Source organism: Diuraphis noxia, unplaced genomic scaffold (assembly GCF_037042655.1).
Source record: "Diuraphis noxia isolate RWA-SAM2 unplaced genomic scaffold, SU_Dnox_SAM2 contig0001, whole genome shotgun sequence".
NCBI lineage: Eukaryota > Metazoa > Arthropoda > Insecta > Hemiptera > Aphididae > Diuraphis > Diuraphis noxia.
Genome location: NW_028301711.1, coordinates 47536585 through 47561376, shown reverse-complemented (window position 1 = coordinate 47561376; position 24792 = coordinate 47536585). Strand labels below are relative to the sequence as shown.

The 24792-nt window shown below is 29.3% G+C and overlaps 1 protein-coding gene across 1 annotated transcript; it reads left to right on the top strand.

Moving 5' to 3' along the window:
- The first annotated feature begins 252 nt into the window (after window positions 1–252).
- On the top strand, window positions 253–23787 carry LanB1 (laminin subunit beta-1). The gene is made up of 32 exons (XM_089215617.1): window positions 253–456; window positions 1332–1458; window positions 10641–10762; window positions 10829–10959; window positions 11056–11224; window positions 11348–11476; window positions 11641–11799; window positions 11927–12158; window positions 12223–12411; window positions 12990–13169; window positions 14378–14594; window positions 14741–14852; window positions 14925–15086; window positions 15319–15448; window positions 15543–15670; window positions 16564–16759; window positions 16840–16983; window positions 17190–17421; window positions 17486–17649; window positions 17711–17935; window positions 18036–18229; window positions 18292–18388; window positions 19470–19661; window positions 19740–19920; window positions 20012–20193; window positions 20338–20573; window positions 20670–20852; window positions 20922–21110; window positions 21176–21339; window positions 21396–21537; window positions 21631–21964; window positions 23320–23787. The coding sequence occupies exons 2-32, from the start codon at window positions 1392–1394 to the stop codon at window positions 23457–23459; spliced, it is 5322 nt and encodes a 1773-aa protein (XP_089071743.1). The 5' UTR covers window positions 253–456; window positions 1332–1391; the 3' UTR covers window positions 23460–23787.
- Window positions 23788–24792: the final 1005 nt, after the last annotated feature.

The following is a 24792-nucleotide window of genomic DNA, read 5'->3' as shown; positions in this document are numbered from 1 at the left end:
CTGCCGTCGGAGTTCATCATCCCCGAAAACGCACGACGTCGGTTTACGAGCGACGTCGCCGCGGCGTCCGCAGCATCTGAGAGCGAGCGATCGCGGGCGCTCTCACACACGCGCACGCGCGCGCAGAGGCATGCGGCGGCGCACTCCCCCACCGACGCCGACGCCGACGCCGACGCCGCCGCCGCTGCCACCGGAGAAGCAGCCGTCGCGCCGGCGGACACAACCGGTTTTATTTTTAGCAGTCTATCCGCACTCCGCCGCCGACGCCGCCGCATCGACAGCGCACTCGCAGCATCAGCACACGCAGGCCACCAGTACCAGCGCCAGTACACACGACATTGCACGTCGCCGCGATCGAATACCACTCGCGTAATCGGGACGCCGCGCGCGCAATCCGTCGTCGGACATGCGTTGTTGAGGACGACCAACGATCGCGATCTTCCCGTACACCCGCAGGTAAGTGCTAGTACCGGTCGACAACGCCGTGATCCATAATTATTCTCGGCGAGACAATATCATCGCTATGCATGCCAATATATTGTTAAATAATTATTCCAATAGACCGCAACGCACCGGGTCGATCGTAAAAAAAATAAATAATATACGATATTCCTTAACAATAACCGTCACCGATGTTAAATCGAAACTAAATAATATCGTGTTAGATTTAAAATCGTTTAGTCCGTTTTTGGAAAGTCTAGAAGGCATATTATAATATATAGGTACCGTGCACTCATTACACTGATGATATTATGCTACACGAAAAGAACAATATATAAGGGGGGTTTACTCTGTATAATATGGGTGGAAGGTATATTATATATATTATCATCGACGTGTCCTCGATAAACAATAATCTGCTTTTAAAAATTTTGACAGATTTTCGTTTTCATTGTACGCGTCAACCACATAATATCGTACAGGGTGCGGCATAAGTCGGTTCCTCAATTTACACAACAAAGAAATTACAAATAATGAATGTGCGGGAACCGACTTATGCCGCACTCTGTATAATAATAATATAATATAGTGCCGTCTTTTAATACCATATTATAATACCAACTATACAGCGCCCGTTTGTGTATATCGGCCGATGCACACGTGTGCTAGTCGTGCCCGGCACATGTGGCTCACACATTTCCACAATATTTTTTTCGGTCCCTTCGTCCGAACTATTTGGGTATCTACGAGCGCGAGATCGGCTTGTGTTGCGTATGCATGTGCATGTGCAGCGCGTGTGTGTGTGCGCGCGCCGCACGTATGTGCATGTGCATGTGTGTGTGTGTGTGTGTGGTTGTAAATGATCGAGTGTGTGTGTATATGTGTTTCAGATGACTTGCCAACTGCGGTGCGTGTAAGTCGTTAAAGAGAGAAAAAAAAGAAGAGAAAAAATGCTGATCGACTCGGCAAAGACGTCGTGGACCGTCATCCCGGCCCTGCTGTTGCTCTTCTCATCGGGTAAGACACCACAATAAAATGTATATATTTTTTTTAAATTACCATCAAAAACTATTATCATCATAGTTATTGTCATCGTCGCCTATCCACATACATATATATATTATATATATTATATATTACAAGAGACAGTCGCTTATCTCCCGTTTATTCACTGTGACTTTAATATTATGCATTTATTAGATGCTACCTACTTAACTGATGGCTTACTCTAAACTGTATACATATCAGAATGATAATTACAAGACAAAAGTATGATATAGAATATTGCGGTATTTGCGCGGCTACTCGTCGTTAGATCGTTTGCGATTGTTATGAATATGTTCGTACAGAACACTTCTATAGACATAATATAATCGCATTGTTTTCAATACCATATGTATATACTTACCCATATAGTATAACAATAATAATATGAGGTGTCAATTTCTCTTCAAGTACAAACAATTAATCCAATCATATGTATATTTATACAATTATACATTATATATGGCCACATTGGTTTTAGGTACTGTTTGAAATCTTTTTGCGTGGTTACGGCAACGAAGGTACATGTCATTTATATATAAATATTTAAGAGATCGATTTATTAGGTACATTATACAATTATAATACGAGTGATTTAAAAAAGTTATTATAATTTTTAACTTCGAAACTCAAATGCAAGGTATAACTTATTACGACCCAACAGAATAGTCAAATACCATGCCTTGTACGATAATAATATATTCAAATTGTTTATCCCTTAGTATACACGAGAAGTCGATTCATAACGTTTACACATACCTATTAATTTGTTTCCAATTAATCTCAAAATCACTTAACAAAATACAATATTCCTATATAAAATATGTAGTAACGTTTAATTTCATTAATAAACAATACAATACCTACTGTAAAAGATGAATACAACATTATTATTAATTCAAATCACATACCTACATATTTTACCAATCAGAGTACCTATTATACATGGAAATAAAATACCTACTGATAAAGTATTATCTGTACTTTAACTTTTACGCGCAAATTGGAACTGTTTATTAGTGATCCTATGATAAGTATATTATAACTTGTTTGATACATTTTCGCTGATTTTATCTACCTAACCATATCTTTAATAACTAACGTCAGCTATTCAACCATTTATAAATGTTATTTATCTTATTCATCATAAAATATAATATTTGTTTGTCAGTAGGTATAATAAAATCAAACAAAATTTATCCTTTTCAAACCTATTCTGTTATTTTATACACATTTTCATTATTGAAATACGATTTAAATGTTTCCATATTATTATGTAGGTGTAATGGTACAATTTTTCACTGTTTTTTTTTTATTTTACTTAAACTAATATCTCTTTGTAACAAGATATTTCTATAAAAATAATTTTAACCTCACTGTATGTTATTGATTGTAATAAGTAATAACCATCATTCATCAGAAAACCTCGACCGGAACTTTATCTCATTGTTGTGTAACAAAATATAAACTAAACAGTATTTTACCATTTATACCTATTTTCTATAGACAATCAGAAAAGAAAAATTATTCATATATGATGAATGAATAAATTGATATTATATTAATGTTATTAATGATATTATAATGTTATTCAATTAGTAATATTTGTAGGATTAAATAAGTAAGTGTTTTTTACAGCCATGAGTATAGACGGTGAACTGTACTATACACTATTATCTATCATTCACACGACAAACGAAACGATATTGATAATACTAATATAGTTATGTATATATACATGAATATTAAATAGATCTATTTCCTTTAAACAAGTACTGTGTGGATGTATTATCTGAATATTTAATATTTTTATTTTTTAATGTTATCATGAAGTTTCCGGCCGGCGTAAAACATTAACAACAATAGGTTATTACATGCTGCAAACGTATTTAACACATTAGCGGTATCTCTCATTCATCCTCATTCTCTCGTTCACTCTATCTCTCTCTCTCTCTCTCTCACACACACACACACACACACACATACTCGAAAGATTTATCTGAATATACATTTTTTTTATAATGAACTGCAAACAAAATCCCAGCCATCCGCTAGTGTTGATATATATTTCTAGTGCTTTTAACGATACTATTATGTGTGATCAAATTATTATTACTGTTATAGGACATTTTTTTACGATCTATTTTTATAGGTGCCCAAATCTAATGTTCGAAATTAAAATTTAAAACGATAGAGTGATACATTTTAACGAAATTATAACTACAAAGGATACTATAAACATTATTAATAATTCAATCAATCAATTTCTTATTACATTTTACTATAAGACAAATTATTATTAAAATAAATATTAAACTGTAGTACCTATACTTTTTAAACTATAATACAGAACATTTTCAATACAATTTTGATTAAAATATTACCTACTATCTATTTTGTCAGTCAGATTTACTTAACTACTTTGAAAAATTTAAAATAAAAGACCTATATTGGCTATAAGTTATGATTATGTAGGTATTATTATTTATTGCCGATCAAATTAAATACCTGCAAATACGTCAAAATGTATATTATTTACATATTTTTATTAATATCATATTTATTGATACTTTTGTCATTCCTTGACTATTAAATATATAAATATATGAATATTATTACTAGCTAATCAATAGTTGAAGAATTTTAAAACGTATGCAGAATAGTTTTTTAAAAATACTTACATAACTTTTTTTACTTTTAAACTTAATTAGATTCTATGTATTTGAAACTTTTAGCGTTCTTATTTTCAATTATTTTGTCCCTATTATGTATTACCAATATTTATTCGAAACACTTTCCTTCATTAATATTAAAACGTTTTCAAACGCCCGTTTTATGATACTGATTCAAAAATTACAAACAATTTTTTTTAACTTCTCGTTATAGCTCAAAGTAGTAACTTTTTCAGTATACAGTTTTTTTTTTTTTTTTTTGAATACCTAAATGTAATATTACTAATATTATATTAGTATTTAAAATTAAAAGTTTATTGTGAAATCAAAAAAAAAATATTGCATATTTTTGAAGCGTTTTTAAGCGTATAAGTGCATGCATGGCCATTTTTAAGTGTATTAAGTTCTGAAATCTACGGGCTACGAATTATGATATAAATAGGATTTATTTAATTTAAGTAAATTTACTTGATAAAAAAAAAATCAACCATGTAGGAATACGAGTGCGAAAGTAATAACTGCATAAATACCTATTATTTTTATTACTTTTGTGTTTTCCTTATTTTTTATTGTATACCTAATATTATTATTATATTAAACCTCGTTTTTAACATCCCTCGAAACAGTCGTAACACATATTTGACACACTGATGTAAACGCACACATTGTTTATAATTAATACTGTACGTACATCCTATATGCCTATAATATAAAATTCAGTGATAACACAACACGGACTTCCGCGAATTGATTAGGTTTTGCCAGCCGACCACCCAACTATATGGTATATAATACCGAACGGCATTGGACTGTACGTGGCAGTTGGCCTGTACAATATTTTGATAACCTCAGTCGTCTTTCGATGAAATATATTTCAGAATATTTTTCATTGATCACATAATAATATAAGATTTAGTAAAACTGAATTATTGTATAAGGTACATATACCTAATCGGATGATATAATTATAACCATTGATTATAAAATGTGCAAGTAGGTACCCATACCTACTTATTTATTATAGTTCATATTTTGTATAATCAATTATGTTAAAATGTATAGATAGATAGATAGGTAACTATATAACTTATTAAATTAAGCAAATTAAAATAAACCAGCAACACCGATAAATAATAATTGTAGACGCAGGTACTGAGGTACACATCTATTACCTGATTTGCTCGAGCATTACCTAAATTATAATATTATAACGTTAATTTGGTATTTCGTCCAACAATTAACATATTCTTCTGAATAAATTGACATTTATTGTTCTATGGTTCGGTGTCTTATACCTTTAGGGTAGTTTCGTGTTATTGACACTTCGTTTCATGACCCTTAAGATCAGAGTATTCTTTTCTAAAAAGTCAGTGTGACAGACTTTTTTACTAATAATGACTTTGGGTGGGTCTGGGTAACATACTAGATGCGTATGTTATCGTAGTACATATTTAAAAAACGGCTATTTTTATATTCGAAACGCAATATCAATCCAAATTTAATTTATTATTTGAAAACTATGATATTGAGGCTATAGGTATGTGTTGGGGCTTCTTGAAAAGTATGAGTTTAGAGAAATGCAGGTACGAGTAATTTTATATGAAAATGCATTGTTATTAATTAGGTCAAGAATTTGTTCAGTGTAAGTTCAACGTTAACTAAATTTACTAGTGATTTTATAAATTACCTATCTAATAACTATATGTTACCTATATGTATTTGTTTAATAATACAACATAATATTTGAATTTAATACCTTAATTTTTATTCTTATTTTTTCATAATCATTTTATGAATCATGAATTCAAATTTAAATTAACTGCAAAATTATCATATTAATTTGTTATTTTTGATGTTGAAATGACCAAATGTAATTCCACAAAATTATTAGTTACCTATACGTATTGTAGGATGACGGATGAACATTTTGAACAAATAATTTTATTAAAATTAAGTATCTACCTAATGATACGATATATTTTAAAACATTACATCTAAGCCAATATTTTATAAATTCAAATTATTTTATTATTATTATGATTTATGGATATATAATATAGTACTAAAACTATTCATAAAAAATATTGAAGTATTACTTAAATACTTTTAAATAAATATTTGTTTTGGGATCACTTGGGATTCGCTAAAATTAGGTAAGCAGAATATTATATTGTGTATTTACAAATATAAAATATGTTTTGCAATGATGAATTATTCCATTTGAAAAAAATATATTTGTATTCAATATATTGTTTAGTGTCTACTTTGTTCACGTGGTTACATAAACTATAAAAGTACTCACTTCATAAAAATAGGTATTTAAGATTTTCAGCATATTTTACAAATTATATATCATATAATATTACCTATATAGAATGATTTTTTATCTCATCTTCATTTTTTCTTTTAATAGTTCATTTATTGAATTTCTGATTTTTAGGATATTTAAGTATATCTATTCAAAGACCATATTTTAAAATATCTAATATTACTAACTAGGTACTACTCAAGAAGTATCTTGTAGTACCTACCTACTTTCAAATGAAAGTCATTATTTTTTACTGAAAAGTATTTAGTGTATAATTTTCTTGAAAATGTCGATGTACTCCTAAATCGAAGTTCAAATGAATAATTTATAAGATATTTATACTAAAGATAGTAATCCTTAAAAATGGTTTCACTTTCACATAAATATAAACTAGATGTAGTATTAGATGTAGTATATTTACTATAAGCAGTTAGATCATTTTTGGTAATTATTTGTATTGATAGATCAATAGTAAATACGAACATTTTAAATTCACCCAAGCCTCCATATCTAATAGGTGCTTAACCCCTTATCATAGACATATTACCATTATTATACATGAAGATATATAACTTAAAATATACTCGATAACATTTTGATTTAGTTATATCAAAATTCTTAAAAAAATAAATATTTTCTGAACAATTAGAAGTTAAAAAGGGAGATTACGATTTAAAAAACAGAAGATTGTATTGTAACAGGAATAGAGAATCATTCCTCTGGGGTGCAAAAATGCAGTTATTTGAAAATACGGTCTTCAACTATTTTATGAATTTCGAGCTTAAAATAATTTGCGAATTTTCGTGATTTTTACGTATGTTGTCAAGATTAAAATTTGAATGCTTGTGAAAAAAAATTGTGACTATGTATTTATTTTATTTTTCAATTGCTATTGTAAAAATATGTTAGGAGCCTTGTATTACATTTTCAAGCCTTTCTATCCAACAAATACATTTTTATCTATATTAATTTAAAAAAGCTAATAATGATTGAAAATTGCATATGCCTATAAATAGTTCAACATAAGACGAATTTTTTGAAAATTGCATATTGGATAAAATACAATTATAAAAACATTAGGTGAAAATTTCATGTATCTATGGTCATTTGTTTTAAAGTTACTTCTGACTAGGGTAGGTTAGATTTGAATTCAATGATATGTATTATTGTATACGAAAAACGATTCTGAACGGAGATGATTTGTCAGTCTAGGATATATTATATTTAAATATTGTCATATATTCTATTTTGAAACAAATATTTTATTTATCAATTAAGACGTATTTTGCATAAGGCATGGCTAATCAATTTTTCCAAAAACATTGCATGTAGTTATCATAATTTATAATACCTTATATTATAATAGATATACATATACCTGATTTCATAAAAATTTAAAACTCAAACACTCAAAACATTTTTCCTATAATGACGCTTCGAGTTTTCTCTATAGCTACTTGAAGAAAAACTTATTGAAAACTTAGTGTTGTATTTATAATCCTTAGTTATGAACACAAATTTTTTTATGATTTTCAACTTCAAAATAATTTGCAAATATTCATGGTTTTGATAAATTTTTGTCAATATTTGAACTTCAAATGCTAATAAAAAATTGTGCCTATGTATTCTTATAATTTTTTAATCACTTTAAGAATAACTTATGAGGAACTTTGTATTAAATTTTCAAGTATTTTGATAGGGCCAAAAAAATTTTATCGACACTTCAAAAAAAAAATTTTCAGACAAATTGAAAATTTCAGTCGTCTATAAATATCTCAAAAAAAGTCAAAATATTTTGAAAATTTAATCATGTAAAGAAAATACCAATCCTAATAACTGGTAAAATTTTCAAGTATCTAGGACTTATACTTTTTGAATAATAACAAATATTTAAAATCGTTTCAGGATAAATCGTTATCGTTACGCTATTTCGTAAAAATTTAAAATTCAAACGCACTTAAAATTTTTTCTGTAATGATACTTCGAGTTTTCTCTATAGCTACTTGGAGGAAAACTTATGGAGAACTTAGTGTTGTATTTTTAATCCTTAGTTATAAACGCAAAAAATTTTATGATTTTTCAACTTCAAAATTACTTGCAAATTTTCACGTTTTCGACAGATTTCGTAAAATTTTGAACTATAAAAGCTTATTAAAAAAATTGTGACTTACGATTTTTAATTTTTTTTAGCTACAATAAGAAAAACTCATAAGGAACCTTGTATTCAATTTTCAAGTTTTTTTGGTCGTCCAACATTTTTTTACCGACACTTCAAAAAAAGTGTAAATTTCAGTGGTCTATAAATAACTCAAAAAAAGTCAAAAATTTTTGAAAATTAAACTGTATATAGAGAACACTAACATAAACATTTGGTGAAAATTTCAAGTATTTAAAGTGATTATTTTTTGAATTACAACCATATAAAAAAATCGATTTGGTCGAAAACTGATTTTGCGTAAAAATTCCCGTTTTTCTGTCATTTTTTTTTTGTTTTTCTCGATTTTTTTGAGAACTGTTGGAAAATGTTTACTTTTGACTTCTATAATGCACCAAGGATTTTCAATTTTACATCGGAAACCACCCCCAAAGTTTGAAATCGAAGCATTATTTCGACTAGTTATGCTGTACACAGACACAAAAAAAAAAAAAAAATAACACACATCATTGTAAAATCAATACATTCATCACTTCGTTCAGAATCTAAAATTTCATGTACCTATCTATGGTCATTTATTTTAAAGTTACATAAAAAACCAAAATCCATTTTGTCGAAGATTGATTGTACGTAAAAATTCCCGTTTTTTCCTAAAGTTTTAGTTTGTTTATCCCAATTATTAAGAAAAATATTGGGAATTTTTTACTCTTGACCCCCCAAAGTAACAACAAGATTCACTTTCTAATCTAACACGGTACTGAAGTTCGAAAATCGGAGCATTTTTACTGCTCCAAAGCGTGATGAGTGGTGACAGACACAAAAAAAAACACATACACATAGCTCCGCTCAGAATCTAAAATAGGGTGAGCATGCTTGAAAAAATTATCCTGTTTACATAATATATTACGACTTTTTGGTAATGTGAAAAATCGGGACAGTATAGAATAATATGAATAATTGTTTAAAGATTTTCTATGTTGTTCCGGTACTATATATAAACATAGTTAATTTAATTTATTTAACATAATAATAATTATTATTATTATAAAATATTTACATCGTAATTTAATATTGATTTTAGTTTAATTAATTTTTTATTCATTTAACTACACGTTTGATTACCTGATAAAATAGATATATCCACCGTTGTGGTTGTATCTATTTATTATTTTATCAATTTAGTGGATTAAATACTAAATATGCATGTTTTAAGCGATCAGACTCCATTTGTGATCGAAATTGCCAAATATTTATGAGTTTATAGATAAATTCTGAAAAATTCTTTAAAATTAAAACCTAAGTTAAATTTATATATTTAAGTAATTATTATTGAAATACTAAAATACTTTTAAATTATCATATTGTATTTATCCCCAGTGTATAAGTGTATTATATTTATAAATATATAATATATAATATATAATATATAATCGTTTAATACATTAATATACATATGTCATAGACAGTTAAAGTTAAATATGTCAAAGAATACAAAATAATCCTAAATAATAACTACATTAAATTAAATTAATCAGTATCACAATATGTATTACGTACGGACTTACGTGTTGGAACTTTAGAAAAAAAATTGAAATGGTATTAAAGTATCAGCCCTAAAAATTACGTTAAGGCTTAAGGGAAGCAGCTAGGAAATTATCAAACTATAGAGTGGTTAGAACTCAGAAATATGATCTATGTTCATATTTACAAAAAAGCAACTATTAAACTGCTACAGGCCTACTTTCAGACCATCAAAATATCATGCAAGTAATATTCCATATTCCAATTTATTGTTTCTGTATACTGTAAAATAGATAATAAGAAAAGTGGAAATTAAAGAAACTTATTGAACATCTATTGACGTTAGTAAAATTTAAAAAAAATTTATTGGTAAAGGCAATAATATAGGTATTATGAGTTCCTTATAATTTGGATTATATATTAATTCCTTAAGTATTTTTAAAAGCTATTTATATTTACCTTTTGGATATTAATTTTCGTATATATTGTTTGTTTTTAGTTAATGTCGGAGCGTATTATTCGTCATGTGACAAAAGTTCATGTTACCCGGCTACTGGAAATTTATTGATTGGTCGGGAAAACCACCTTGTAGCGTCTTCGACTTGTGGTTTGAAGCAAAGGGTTCGTATTATATTCGACTAGGTAACAAATAAAAAAATATTTACATCTGAATAAATTATATTTTAGGAAAGATATTGTATTGTAAACAATCTTGAGGATCGCAAAAAATGTTTTTGGTGCGATTCAAGACAACCGTCTCAGCCAAATGCAAAGTATTCGCTAAGTCACAGGATCGATAACATTGTCCATGCATCCGGGTAAAATTATAAAACTATATAATATATCTCAACTCACAAATATGTCTTGTTTGTACCTGCGTTCTATGAGTTGTATATTTATTACGTTATTTATAGTGGTGTAACTTCTCAATGGTGGCAATCGGAAAACGGAGTAGAAAATGTCACTATTCAATTAGACCTCGAGGCTGAATTTCATTTCACTCATTTAATCATTACGTTTAAAACGTTTCGGCCGGCAGTGATGTTGGTTGAGAGATCTTACGATTTTGGAAATACTTGGCAGGTAAGTGAAAATCTCAGAAAACAATATTTAAATATCCATTGCATCATAATATAAGGGCCGTTTGAGCAGAGTAGTATGATATAATATTTGACGATTATAACATTAATTTTTTAATCATTTTAGGTGTATAGATACTTTGCGTACGATTGCGATTCCGTGTTTCCGAATATACCAAAAGAACCACCGCGCAATTTGACCGAAGTCGTATGCGATCAGAGATATTCTTCTGTACCTCCTTCTGCGAGTGGTGAAGTACGTTACCTGTTATGTTTTTATAGGTTTTTGTTCATTTTTGTTCATTTTAATATATTTAATTTTCTTTGTTTTATATATATTTCATTCTTCAAAACATTATCGGATCAAATTGCCTATTTCTCGATACTAAACGCGAGTTTATTATTTGTGTTTTTACGTAGGTGATTTTGAGAGTGCTGCCTCCCAATCTACACCACATGTATGACGATCCGTATTCGCCAGAGGTACAAAACCTGTTGAAAATGACCAACTTGAGGATTAATTTCACGAAACTTCACACGCTTGGGGACGATTTATTGGACAACCGAGATGAGATTTTGGTGAGTAGATTATATAATTTTTAGTTAAATATTATAATAATATGTAGAGTAGCAGGCCAAGCCGTACGGTTGACAATAAGATATTATGTTGTCGATGATCCATATTATGATTTGCATATACCTATAGGAAAAATACTACTACGCAATCACAGAGATGGTAGTGCGAGGTAGTTGTTCGTGTTACGGTCACGCATCCAGGTGCTTGCCACAAGACGGCACGACCAGCAAACCGGACATGGTTTACGGCCAGTGCGAGTGCACCCACAACACCAAGGGCCTCAACTGCGAATCGTGTGAGGACTTTTTCAACGACTTCCCGTGGAAACCTGCAATCGGCCGACAAACGAACGCATGCAGGCGTAAGTTGATTTTGCTATGCAAGCAGTCATAATATTCTATTCTCGACGGCTTTTTTTTTTTAAGGTTGTAACTGTAACAATCACGCGACCAGCTGTCACCACGATGCTGCTGTGTTTGAGTTGACTGGACGGACAAGTGGTGGAGTGTGCGATGGGTGCGCGGACAACACCATGGGCCGGAACTGCGAACAGTGCAAGCAATACTTCTACCAAGACCCCACAAAACCGTTTACCGACCACGATGTCTGCTTGCGTGAGTGACCTATTGTTAGGATTAAAATAAAGTGTTTAGGAAGTTCACTTAAAATTTAAAAATTGAACTCTTTCAAGTTCACATTCACCTTCATGGCTTAATTATTTTTTTCAAAATAATACGTTCACGTTTATTAAATTATTTATTTAATAATGAATTACTTTCCTTATCTACTGAACATTTTTTATACACTATTTATACGCTTGGATGTAGTTATGAAATTCACTAAAAAAAGATTTTTTGTTTAAAAATATGAAAACTTTCACGTTTCCACTTATTTATAAAAATAATTGGCATTCGCTATCAATATGAACGTGAACGCAGTTAGCTATTATTATGTTCACAAAGGAGTAGGTACACTTAAACTTTAAACGTACGTTCATTTTGAAAACGTTCATTTCGAATGAGTTCCTATAGATTTGATGAGGCAAAACCATATTTTCAGATTATTTTTTTTTCAAATAAATTTTAAGGATAATATTGAACAGTAGTATTTTACAAACATTTTTTTTTTTGAATATGAGACATTTATTTTGAAATGTATTCAACAATATAACAATATTACAATACTTGTGCAGCGTGCGATTGTGATCCTGGTGGTTCTTTGGACGACGGAATATGTGATTCCAAGACTGATCTGATTAACGGATTGGAGTCTGGCCGATGCCACTGCAAACCCAATGTCGAAGGTAGACGGTGTGACATGTGCAAAAACGGATTTTGGAACTTCAGCGAGTCAAACTCAGATGGATGCCAAGGTATATTATAGAATAGACACTTTGGGAGTTTATTTTTAATTTAATATTTATAAAGTAGAAAAATTGTGATTACCAATTAAAATGTAAACGTCTTCACTCCTTCTAATTCAATATCTACTTCAAACGCCATCTTTTAATCCTGTATCGGGAAAACACAATAACACCATGTCAGATCCCTAGGCCTAGGTACTTTAAAGGCGGTGGCAGATGCATACAACATTTAAATCTAATATGTAGATATGCTTGAGAATGTTTAATGTTTATCTCGATGTTTTTTAAATAATTTTTATGTCCGTAGGTACAAATATAAAAAAATATGTACCCCTACCAATCTTACAAATTGATCTGACATACACTAATTATGAGCTACATAGTACCAGGGCAAATCATCCCACATATTTTCAGTTATTTTAAGCTCGTTAATGAGAAAGTCTAAAATAATAATAATTTTATATAGCCTATAGGTAGCGTATGGGACCCCACACGAGCATGTTCAATGAGGCTCAATATTTTATTCAATAATAAATAAATATATCTACGATTTTCAACTTTTTAGTAATTTATTATTATAATTGTTATAACATACTCGTTACCTATGATATATTTTTTTTAAATTTCAATTAGATTTTTTTCTATTATGGTAGTTTGGTAACTGTGGCATTGGAATATTAATATAACAATTTAAAACATAGTTAATGTAATAAGGTTAGTCTTAGTATAATAAAGCGTCCCAAATTGTTTAATCAAATCCACTGGTCGCTATTATAGATAATAGATTTGATGCAATCTGCTTCAGAAACAAATTATTTAAATTTCAGTTGAACAAAGGACTTGTAGCATTTGCATATTTGTTTTTCACAGTCACAAAAATAACAGAGTAAGAAATAAATATGTCTTATACTTTCACAAAGCTAGTTTTGAAATTTTATTTTTTGCATAAATGCCTATTTTGAGTTTATTTTTGATTGATAATTCACGAATTTATGAATCTACCTTTGTAAAATGTCCAATGTACCTAATAAATTAATGAAAATAATTGTATGTGGATTAAGTGGTTCGTGTCATGAGCTATAACTCTATAGTGCCTCTGCCTCATAATATATTTTATTATCTATACACTGTTATTAATATTAATACTGTTCTGCACTTATAAGTTTGTGTTAAATAATAACATAACCTATAACAACTAACTCGTATTGTTGTAATAGTGTGCACATGCAACACTCAAGGAACCGTGGACAATCAGGGATGCAACAAGGAGACGGGAGAATGTACGTGCAAGAGGTACGTAGCCGGCAGAGATTGCAATCAATGCATCCCGGGCTTTTGGGGTTTGTCCGATAGTCAAGATGGCTGTAAGCCGTGCGATTGCGACGTCGGTGGAGCGTATGATAACATGTGTGACGTCCTCACGGGACAATGCTTGTAAGTCATTATAATATGCGTGAAAATTCAAAATAAATAAAATCGGATAGGTGTATTATGAATTTGAATATCTCTTAAATTATGATGCGTGGGTACCTATTTCGTGAATTTTAATAATTTGCATTTTATGTACCTATGTTAATTAGGTGTCGACCTAATTTATCTGGACGTACGTGCAGTGTACCTGAACAAAACTTCTTTGTTGGTCCCGTCGACACTGTGGTCAGCGAAGCTGAATTATCCAATTGCGGACAAGACGTGTGTATTTTACTCATTTTTTTTTTTTTCAATTTTGGTCCATACATTTTCAAACTTATTTTACATTTTCAGAATTGTCAAGTATTTATTCGAGAACCTTACAGAGATGGTAGAGATAATACATGGACTGGTACAGGATTTATGAGAGTGTTTGATGATGCTGAGTTAGTTTTTGATTTGAAGAATATACCAATTACAACAAATTATGAAATCGTCCTCAGATATGAACCACAAGTGAGTATTGTTCTACAATTTTCATTTGTTGTACTTGAAGTGAACTAAAATGATGATACCTATACACAACAGTTGCATAATATAGATCGAAAATACTTGACTATGATACCGTTATATTATGTACTTTTATTTTAATATTTAACAGATATTATACATAAATTATATTATTTAGCATTGATTTTTGTATGAATTAAATACGCACATTTTTTTTTTTTTTTTTTGTGAACTTCAGATTCCTTATGATTGGGATGATGTCAGAATTACATTGGAAAGAATGCAACCCATCGAACCTAACAGTACCTGTGCTGAATATGAAGTGAACTACAATGCTGGAGATATTAGAAGCATTTTATTGCCGCAAGGTAAAACAATGTTTTAAGATGCATGTTTGCAGCAATCCAATATTTATCTACTAATATAGTTTTTATGTTATGATTTATGAATGTGTGTTTTCAGATTCTAGGTTTGCTATAGCTACGCCACCAGTATGTTTAGAAGCAAAGAAAGAGTACAAAGTGAAAATTAATTTCCAAAGATACAACAACAGAACAATTAATCCATCCGCGTCAATACTAGTAGACTCGGTAAACACTTAAAAAAAATTATTACACATGTCATAACATCTCTAATATTACATTTAGTATAAACATTTTAGTTTTCCAAATGTAAAAACTATTGTGATAAAAAAGAAATAATTGTCCTAATTACCCACTATAATATTTATTTATTTATTTATTTATGTTGTATATCAACGGGTATCTACCCTTTTACACATTATATAAAGAAAACATATATCAGACAAAAACTAAAAACTCAATAAGTGAGTAAAACCTAACAAAAACAAATATAATAATATAAAAATAATTCTAAATTACAAGTAATAAGTATATAAAATTATGGTTACACTATAAACATTTTTTTCTCCATATTAATCAATCAATATTTTTTAGTAATAACATAGAATAGATTCAAAACAATTGCGTGAGAGAAAAATATGTCTAAATGTATACAAATTTTATTAGCTGAAATTAAAGCTCGAGGCAAAAAAGAATTGGTACTTACCACTGTTCATTTTATAATGAGGAACTAAAAATAAATCTGAATTACGGGTAATTAGATATGGAATTCGAAAACCAATTTTAGACAACAATTTGGTACGCACAATATTGTAATTAATAAGATCATATAGATTAATATGATATCAGTTAATTTTTGTCTAAGTGAAAGAGAAACAAGGCCAATAAATCTTGAGTTAGATGGAGAGATTCCCTAGTTAATGGAATATTTGACAATATTATGTACATACCTATAATTAATTTAATAAACAAGATAGGCTTTCAAAAAACAATAAATCAATACAATTAGACTTTATTCAAAAACCAAATTGGTTAGCCTGTCAAAAATCAGAAATTATAATAAATACCTTTCAATTATATTTTTATATTTTTTATGGAGATTTTAATTTTTATAATTCTAGCTCGTATTAATACCAGATGTAGAAAGTATGCCATTCTTCCAAGGATCGCCAGCTAATGAACAACGTCTTGAAGAATATAGACGGTTTAAATGCAAAGAAGCATTCTATACTATTCGTAAAGATCATTTACTTGATTCTGATGTTTGTCAAAAATATCATTATAGTATTGGTTTTTATTATTTGGACGGAGCATTTTGTAAGTAGATAATCAATCAAAATTTATAAAAAAAAATTATTATTGTTAGACATTTGATCAAAATGTTATATTGTGTTAAGCATGTGAATGTGATCCGACGGGCTCAACCAGTGCCATTTGTGATTCATTGGGTGGAAAATGTACTTGCAAAACAAATGTAGATGGAAGGAAATGTAATCGTTGTGCTCCTGGTACTTATGGATTCGGCCCAGAAGGGTGCAAAGGTATTTATTTTTTTAAGCAATAAAAAATATTAATAAATAAAATTGAAATTCGTGTTTAATATTTAATTTGAATGTTGTTGTTAAAATTAAATCGCAGGTTAAATCTGTGTAAAAAATTCAACCAATAGCTTATAATATAGTTTCTATATTTATATTTTATTTGTGCTAAATTATAGTTAATTATGTTATTTGTTTACATTATACAGCATGTGACTGTAATAGTGTTGGAGCTCTGGATAATTTGTGTGATGTTTCAACTGGACAATGTAAGTGTCGAACACAGACTTATGGAAGGGAATGTGATCAATGTGAACCAGGCTCATGGAATTATCCAAATTGTCAGAGGTGCATGTGTCATGGACACACAGACGAATGTGACTCTCGAACTGGAATATGTCTTAATTGTCAAGGTTTTACTGAAGGAACTAATTGTGATAGGTGTGTGCTATATATAATTTGTTTTAATTATTTGCTTACCATATTATTATTTTAAAATGTTTAGGTGTATTGAGGGTTATTATGGTGACCCACGTTTGGGAATAGACATTCCATGTCGACCATGTCCATGTCCAGGAACAGCCGAATCTGGGCATTCCTATGCTCATCGATGTGCTTTAGATTCAAAAACACAAGATGTCTTCTGTGAATGTCAAACTGGGTATAAAGGTAAATTTCGGCTCTCGATGTATTTTAATTTGTTGTTTGACAATTTATTGTTTTTTCATAGGTTCCAGGTGTAATATGTGTGACGAAAATTACTATGGAAATCCTGAAGTTCCTGGGGGCCAATGCCGGCCGTGTGTTTGTAATAATAACGTGGACATAACCAAGACAGGAAACTGTGATCCTCACAGTGGAAAATGTATGCAATGCTTATTCAACACTGAAGGAGACAATTGTGAAGTGTGTAGAACGGGTTTTTATGGCGATGCCATCCATCAGACGTGCACAGGTACAGTTAATATAACTATCTATGTTGATTAATAATATTGGAAAACAAAAAGGATTTATAATAATGTCAAAATGTGATTTTTTTTAAATTTAATTTGTAGAATGCGTGTGTGACTTTTTGGGATCACAGTCTAAAGTGTGTAATTCTACCACCGGACAATGCCCTTGTTTACCTAATGTTATTGGGTTGTCTTGTGATGAGTGTAAACCGAATCATTGGAAAATTGCTAGTGGAAATGGATGTGAACCATGTAATTGTGACCCAGTCGGATCTGTTTCTGAACAATGTAACCAGGTATGCTAAAATACATAAAATTGTGCCTACATTTTTATTTTGTAAACATAATTATATTTTAGTTCGACGGACAATGTAAATGTAAACCAGGTTTCGGTGGAACTCAGTGTAACCAATGTCAAACAAATTATTGGGGTGATCCAAATAAAGAATGCTATGGTGAGTAGTTTTATACAGTGGCAAAATAAACCTAAAATAATCCATAAGAAACCTAGAATTGACCTACCACCCACTTACCCATCCTCTTACCAACAATTTATATTAAACACAAGTACTATTAGCATTACTATTACTATTTGGTCTACTATAATTATTATTTATTAATAGTTTTTCACTTTCATATTGAACACCTACCCACCCCTAAATATTATAAAAATCAAGAAGCAACTACTGCTTCTTAAAGACTATACAGTGGAATCCGCTTATTGTGGGCACCGGTTAATATGGGCATCCGCTTATTGTGGGCAAACAGGTCTGGTCCCGATACAAATGTATATTAACAATGTTAAATCTAACCGCGTAATATGGGCACTCGATTCGGTTTATGTGAGCAATTTTATTTTATCATAGCGTTAGAATATACACTTAATATGTATCTAAAAACGACAAATTTAATCGGATTTCGTCATATCTACGAGATTGTGTATTGTAATGTAAAGCCGAAGAATTATCCCGGAAAATTGGTAACAATCAGTTTATTGCTACTGATGGTTGGTTAAGCAGGTGGAAGAATAGTAACGAGATAAAATTCAAACGTGTGCATGGTGAAAAAGCAAGTGCTGATGAATCTGTCTCTAATGATTGGAAAGTTGACAGGTTAAAAATAATTTTGAACGACTTTTCCCCAGATAACATATTTAATGCAGATGACACTGGACTGTATTATCGAGCGACACCCGACGGTTCTTTATGTTTCAAAAAAGACGTTCTGTCTGATTCAAAAAAAGCAATGGACAGGATTACAGTTTTATTATGTGTCGATATGACCGGGAGTGATAAAAGATATATAAGTTATATGATAATAAAAATAAAAACTTTTTTGTATAATATTTTTTTTTTTTTAAAACTAATTTCGGTTTTTATGGGCAACCGCTTAATGTGGGCAAACAGAGCTGGTCCCAACATGCCCACATTAAGCGGAATCCACTGTATTCGTTTTGACACTGGTTTTATAAATATTGAATTTATTAGTACAATGTAATACTATATGATAATGAAATTTCCATTTGAAATGTTTTAGCTTGTGAATGTAATCCTGAAGGATCAGCTACACAACAGTGTAATCAAACTACTGGACACTGTAATTGTATGTTAGGAATAGGCGGTGATAAATGTGACTCTTGTGCAAGAGGATATTTAGGTAAAGCTCCTAATTGCAGTCCGTGTGGAGAATGTTTTGAAAACTGGGATCAAACACAAAAAGAGCTTAGTGGTAAAATATAATTATATATTTATGTAGTAGTAATCTTTAAGATTATTGATTCCATTATTAATTTTCTTATTATATTAGAACAAACGGAGAAGGTATTTAAATCAGCATCAGAAATAAAAGCTACCGGAACTACAGGTGCTTATAATAACCAATTTGAAACTATGGAAAAGAAAATATCTGAAGTAAGAGATATATTGCAAACAACTACAAAAAGTTCAACAGATCTTCAAACATTAAATGATGTTATTGATCAACTCAGGTATTTATAATACACCAATATACTATACATGTATACAGGTATAATAGTTTATATCTACTTATAACTGCTTTTGTTTTATTATTAAATACAGAATTAATCTTACTACTATGGATCAACTAAATGTTGTTACAAAAACAATTGATAATACAATGCAAAGAGTTATTTTGGCTAATTTAACATTGGGAAACCTTAATGCAAAAGCAATCAACTTAAAAGAAACTGCACTAAGCTTAAGAAATAATTCAACACAACTTCAAGAACGAAATGTTGAAGGTAAAAAGAATATATACAAGAGTTCATATTGCTTATACATAGATGTTTAACAGCTTTGTAAAATATATTTTCTTATGTTAATAAGAAAACTATGGTCTAATTAAATACTAAGATATTATATTTTGAATTAAATATTTTTGTAAGGTGCTTTAAACTTAACCAAAGAAGCATATGAAAAAGCAAAAACATTAAAAATAGAAGAGAATATTCAAGATAAATTATTATCTGATGCTGAACACCAGTGTAAAAGAACTGAATTATTCTTTGGTCGAAATGTTAATTCCTTTAATCAAGGTATTAAAGACAATGAACTCGCATTGGAAAAATTAAATGAAGAGATGAACAAATTGAATCAAGAAATACCTAAATTAAACCAACAGGTATGGTGCAAAAATATAAATAATTAAAAATCTACATTGATTTTATTATATTATATTATGTCTAATGAGTAATGATAAATATTTTTTTTTTAATAGATTTGCGATAAAGGTGGTGAAACTTGTGACAAGCTTTGTGGTGGTGCAGGCTGTGGTTTTTGTGGTGGTTTATCATGTGAAGCCGGTGCTACAACTAAAGCAGAACGTGCTTATAGCTTTGCTAAAGAAGCACAAAAACATATACGTGACAAAGAAGCAAAAGGCGAAGAGTTGTTTAGAGGTGTAAGTGAACAAATTTATTTATTATTATAATTTTTATTTTGAACCTTAACATTTTTTTATTAAATGCAGTTATCTCAAGCAAATCAAGAATTAAATTTGACGTTGGCCAATGCTAAAATCATATCAGAGGTGGCAAAGAGGGCGCAAATACAATCTCAAAGCATTCTAAATGAAAGTTACAGTTTAATTGATAGGCATGATAAATTTTTGAATCCTTCAGGAGTCCAATCTACCGATGTTGCAATGAAAGTTGATCAAGTAATATATCATATTTAATTATTAATGACTTAATGTGTGAAATATGATTTGTATATTTATTATAGGTTCTGAAATTAAATATTAACTTAAAACCCGAACAATTACGTCAACTTTCAGAAGACATAAATAAAACGTTATCTCTACCAAAAAATATTGATACGATTATAAATGAAACTGCTGGAGATTTGTTATTAGCTAAAACCTTGAATGAAGATGCTGAAATGAAACAGTAATTTACAAATACAAAGATAATTATTTTTATTGTTAATGTTATATTTAATTTAGGATGGCTGCTAAAAACATACTTCAGGTCGCTGAACGCGTTGAAACAGCTTTAGCGGAAGCACAAAGTATACAAAAAAATGTCGATGATGGTATAGTAACAACAAATCAAAATATTGAGAATGCAGTTAATAGCATAACAAATGTTAGTAATCTACTTCTATAGTTAAAATAGTCATCATTAATATTTTGCAAGTTTCTTCTTGTGATATTTATTCAACTTTTGTGTATTTCATAGGTTAAAACAGAAACGGGCGTTACTCAAGAAAATATTCAGAAAGTTTTAGATGAAATCAATGCTATAGAAAGTAAATTGAAAACACTACAGACCGGATTTTTAAAAAATGTCAGAGACGCCAATGAGGTCAAGTCGGAAGCTAGCACTTTGATACAAGAAGTAGAAGATACTGAAAAGAAAGCATCGCAACTATTAGCTTCTTATTATGAGGCTAGTAACAAGTTAGACAACCGTGCACAAATCGCGAAGACCACGAAAAATAATTCACAGAGTTTATTAGAAAAAGCTAGTCAACTGTCAGCCAACACTACTTTGAAATTGAGAGAACTAGGAGGTAAAGAAATTAAGTTATGAATAAATCGACAAAAATAAGATATTTAGATATACTTTTAAGTAGGTAGGTATGGTTAGTCAGTGCTTAGAAAGAGCGTTCAAATTCAAAGTAATCCAAAATCCCAATGATTTCGTTCAATTTTTGAGGAACACGAACAATCTTATTTATTCATAATACATTCTTAAATATAGGAAATTTAAATAACTTTTATGACAAATGTTTTTAAAATTTATATTTTTAAAAATTTAGTCAATATTTAATGAGTATATTTCCTATATTATACGATAATATTATATGGTAGTATTGATATTCCTTATAACATATTTGAGTAATTTACGGGGATCTTAACTTGAATAAAACATTAATTAATTTAATATTTTAAAATTAAAATAACTTCCTAATGAAACAATGACTGCTAAAAATATATATAAATTCAATTTCAAAATTATCGAGAAACGAAAATGTTCTTTATTCAGGAACAAAGAAGGAAACTAGTTTTTTGCTTTAAGCCAGGATCGTAATATAGGTAATTAAATTCTTTTTGGACAAAATGAATGTGAATTAATATTATTTTTAAAGGAACTTTTCAAGCATTGAAGTTAGTCACAATAATAACATTGAATTAACAATAATAACTATTTTAAGTTTTAACTAGGTAATACGTAATAAGTATACTGTTAAAATAAATATGCTTACCTATTTCTGTTTTTGTCTTCAGGGTTTTTGTTTTAATAGAATAATTAATTTGTTCTTTCATGGTCAATTCTACCATATTGTAGTATTTTTAAATTAGTATTTTTAATATTCTATTATAAACAATATTAGTTATCTAAAGTTTTCTTCAACATATTATTATTTTTTCTTACGGTACCTATCATTATTATGATACTTATATCATCTATTTATTACTAGGGTAAAAATATAATGTTTTCTGTCTTACATGTTAAGTAAAGTAAACATTTTTCTCCTTATTTTACTTGTTGTAATTAAACTATTGAAATTAAGGTATTATAACCTATTGTTTATTTATTTATTAATGCCTAGTAAAGCAATTTAGTTAGTAGGAATAACAATAAATAATTTTAAATAATACAATAAAAACAAAATTTGTGAGTAATAATAATAATAACACACAGACAATAAAATAAATAAATAATAAAAAATACATAGAATAACAATTGTTGCAGTGGCCATGAACTGTTATGTATAGAGGCAGTCAACTCGTTTGCTAGCTGTATATGCCAGCCTATAGAATAATTGGGATAATGTATATGTCCATAAACAGAATCTATTACATATTATTAAATATTAATAATTATTTTTGTTTATGTGTTTACAAATTCAAATTGTTTTAGATGCTGAACAAATAATTATTAATCAAGAGGAGTCAATTTCAAAGCTTATTAAAGATGTAGATGAATTGTATGGAATGATGACCGAAAATTTAGATAAAATCAGTTCACAATCTGACCACTATCGGACGTGCAACAATTAGTAAAAATGATTGCAGTAATATTTTATTTCAATTGTTGAGTGTCATATATTTATTTTAATAGTTTTCATTTTTTAAATTGTGTTTATTTATTTTACTTATATTTTATGTTCTTTTCACGCTGTATTATATTTAATAATATTATGATATTTATAACATAATTGTGTTCATTACATTTAAATATAGACTACTTAGTTTCTGACTGAGAAAATAATATTTTATACACAAACAATTTATTTACTGTAACTGAGAATGATGTAAATGTTTGATTGTACCTAATTTTAAAACTGTAATTGTAATTGTTTATAATTATTATATTAACATGAATACATTTTTGAGTTCAGTCTTATTAAGAAATTATGTAATCAACACAATATTTTTTCTGAATTTATGACTAATAATAATTATAAGTTATTATTTATATTAACTATCTATAATATTCCAACAATTTAAATATTAAAATGTAGTTTTCTGTATAAATCCAAGTACATACTCTAGTACACTATTTTAGACTTTAGTTTGCGTATAATACATTAATTCATACTTGTCTAATTGGTTTCTTATTACACAACATTGAACATAACACCTCTAAATTTTATTGGTGTGTTACATATTTTAGTATACCTACTGTACTCGAGGCCAGGCAAAGGCAACAACAAAAGGCATATGAAGTAAAGTTATTTTTAAGATTTCACTTCAGTAGGTATGGAGTGCGTAACTCAGCTTAAAGATCGCAATTAGAGTCGCACTCCAAGGTCTACGCACTTTTGATCCGTAAATCTCAGAAGCTAAGATGGGCTGGGCTTTGCGCATCGGTTGATAATGATCCTTAAGGTATGCATTACAAAATTGTTTTTAGTTGACTGAGCAGATAGCCCCTAGGTATAACGGCTATAAGACTAAAAAAAATATGGCGAATCAAATTTCTCTTCTAAGCCAATTATTAACTGGCAACGCATGCTGACGGGTAGTCAAATAGATTCAATCTTTTCGTTCGTTACCACAGATGGTGATAACGGAAATACTGACAATGACTAATGCAGTTTTTCAATTGTGTGTTTTGAAGATTTTAAAATTCATAAAATAAAAAAATTCGATTAATTTCAAATGATTAAAACAATGAATAGAACCGTTCAAAACAAATGAAACTATTTTAACTGTTAGTATAGTGCAATTATTCCATTATGTAAGTCATTATTTTAAACAATATAAAATAAATAACAATGCATATTATAATGAGGTTTATTCATCATTTTAGCGTATTTTTCTAATTTTTCTAAAAATTGTTGAAGATTTTTTATAAAATCTTAGGTGTTTTAAGAGAATATAAATCTGG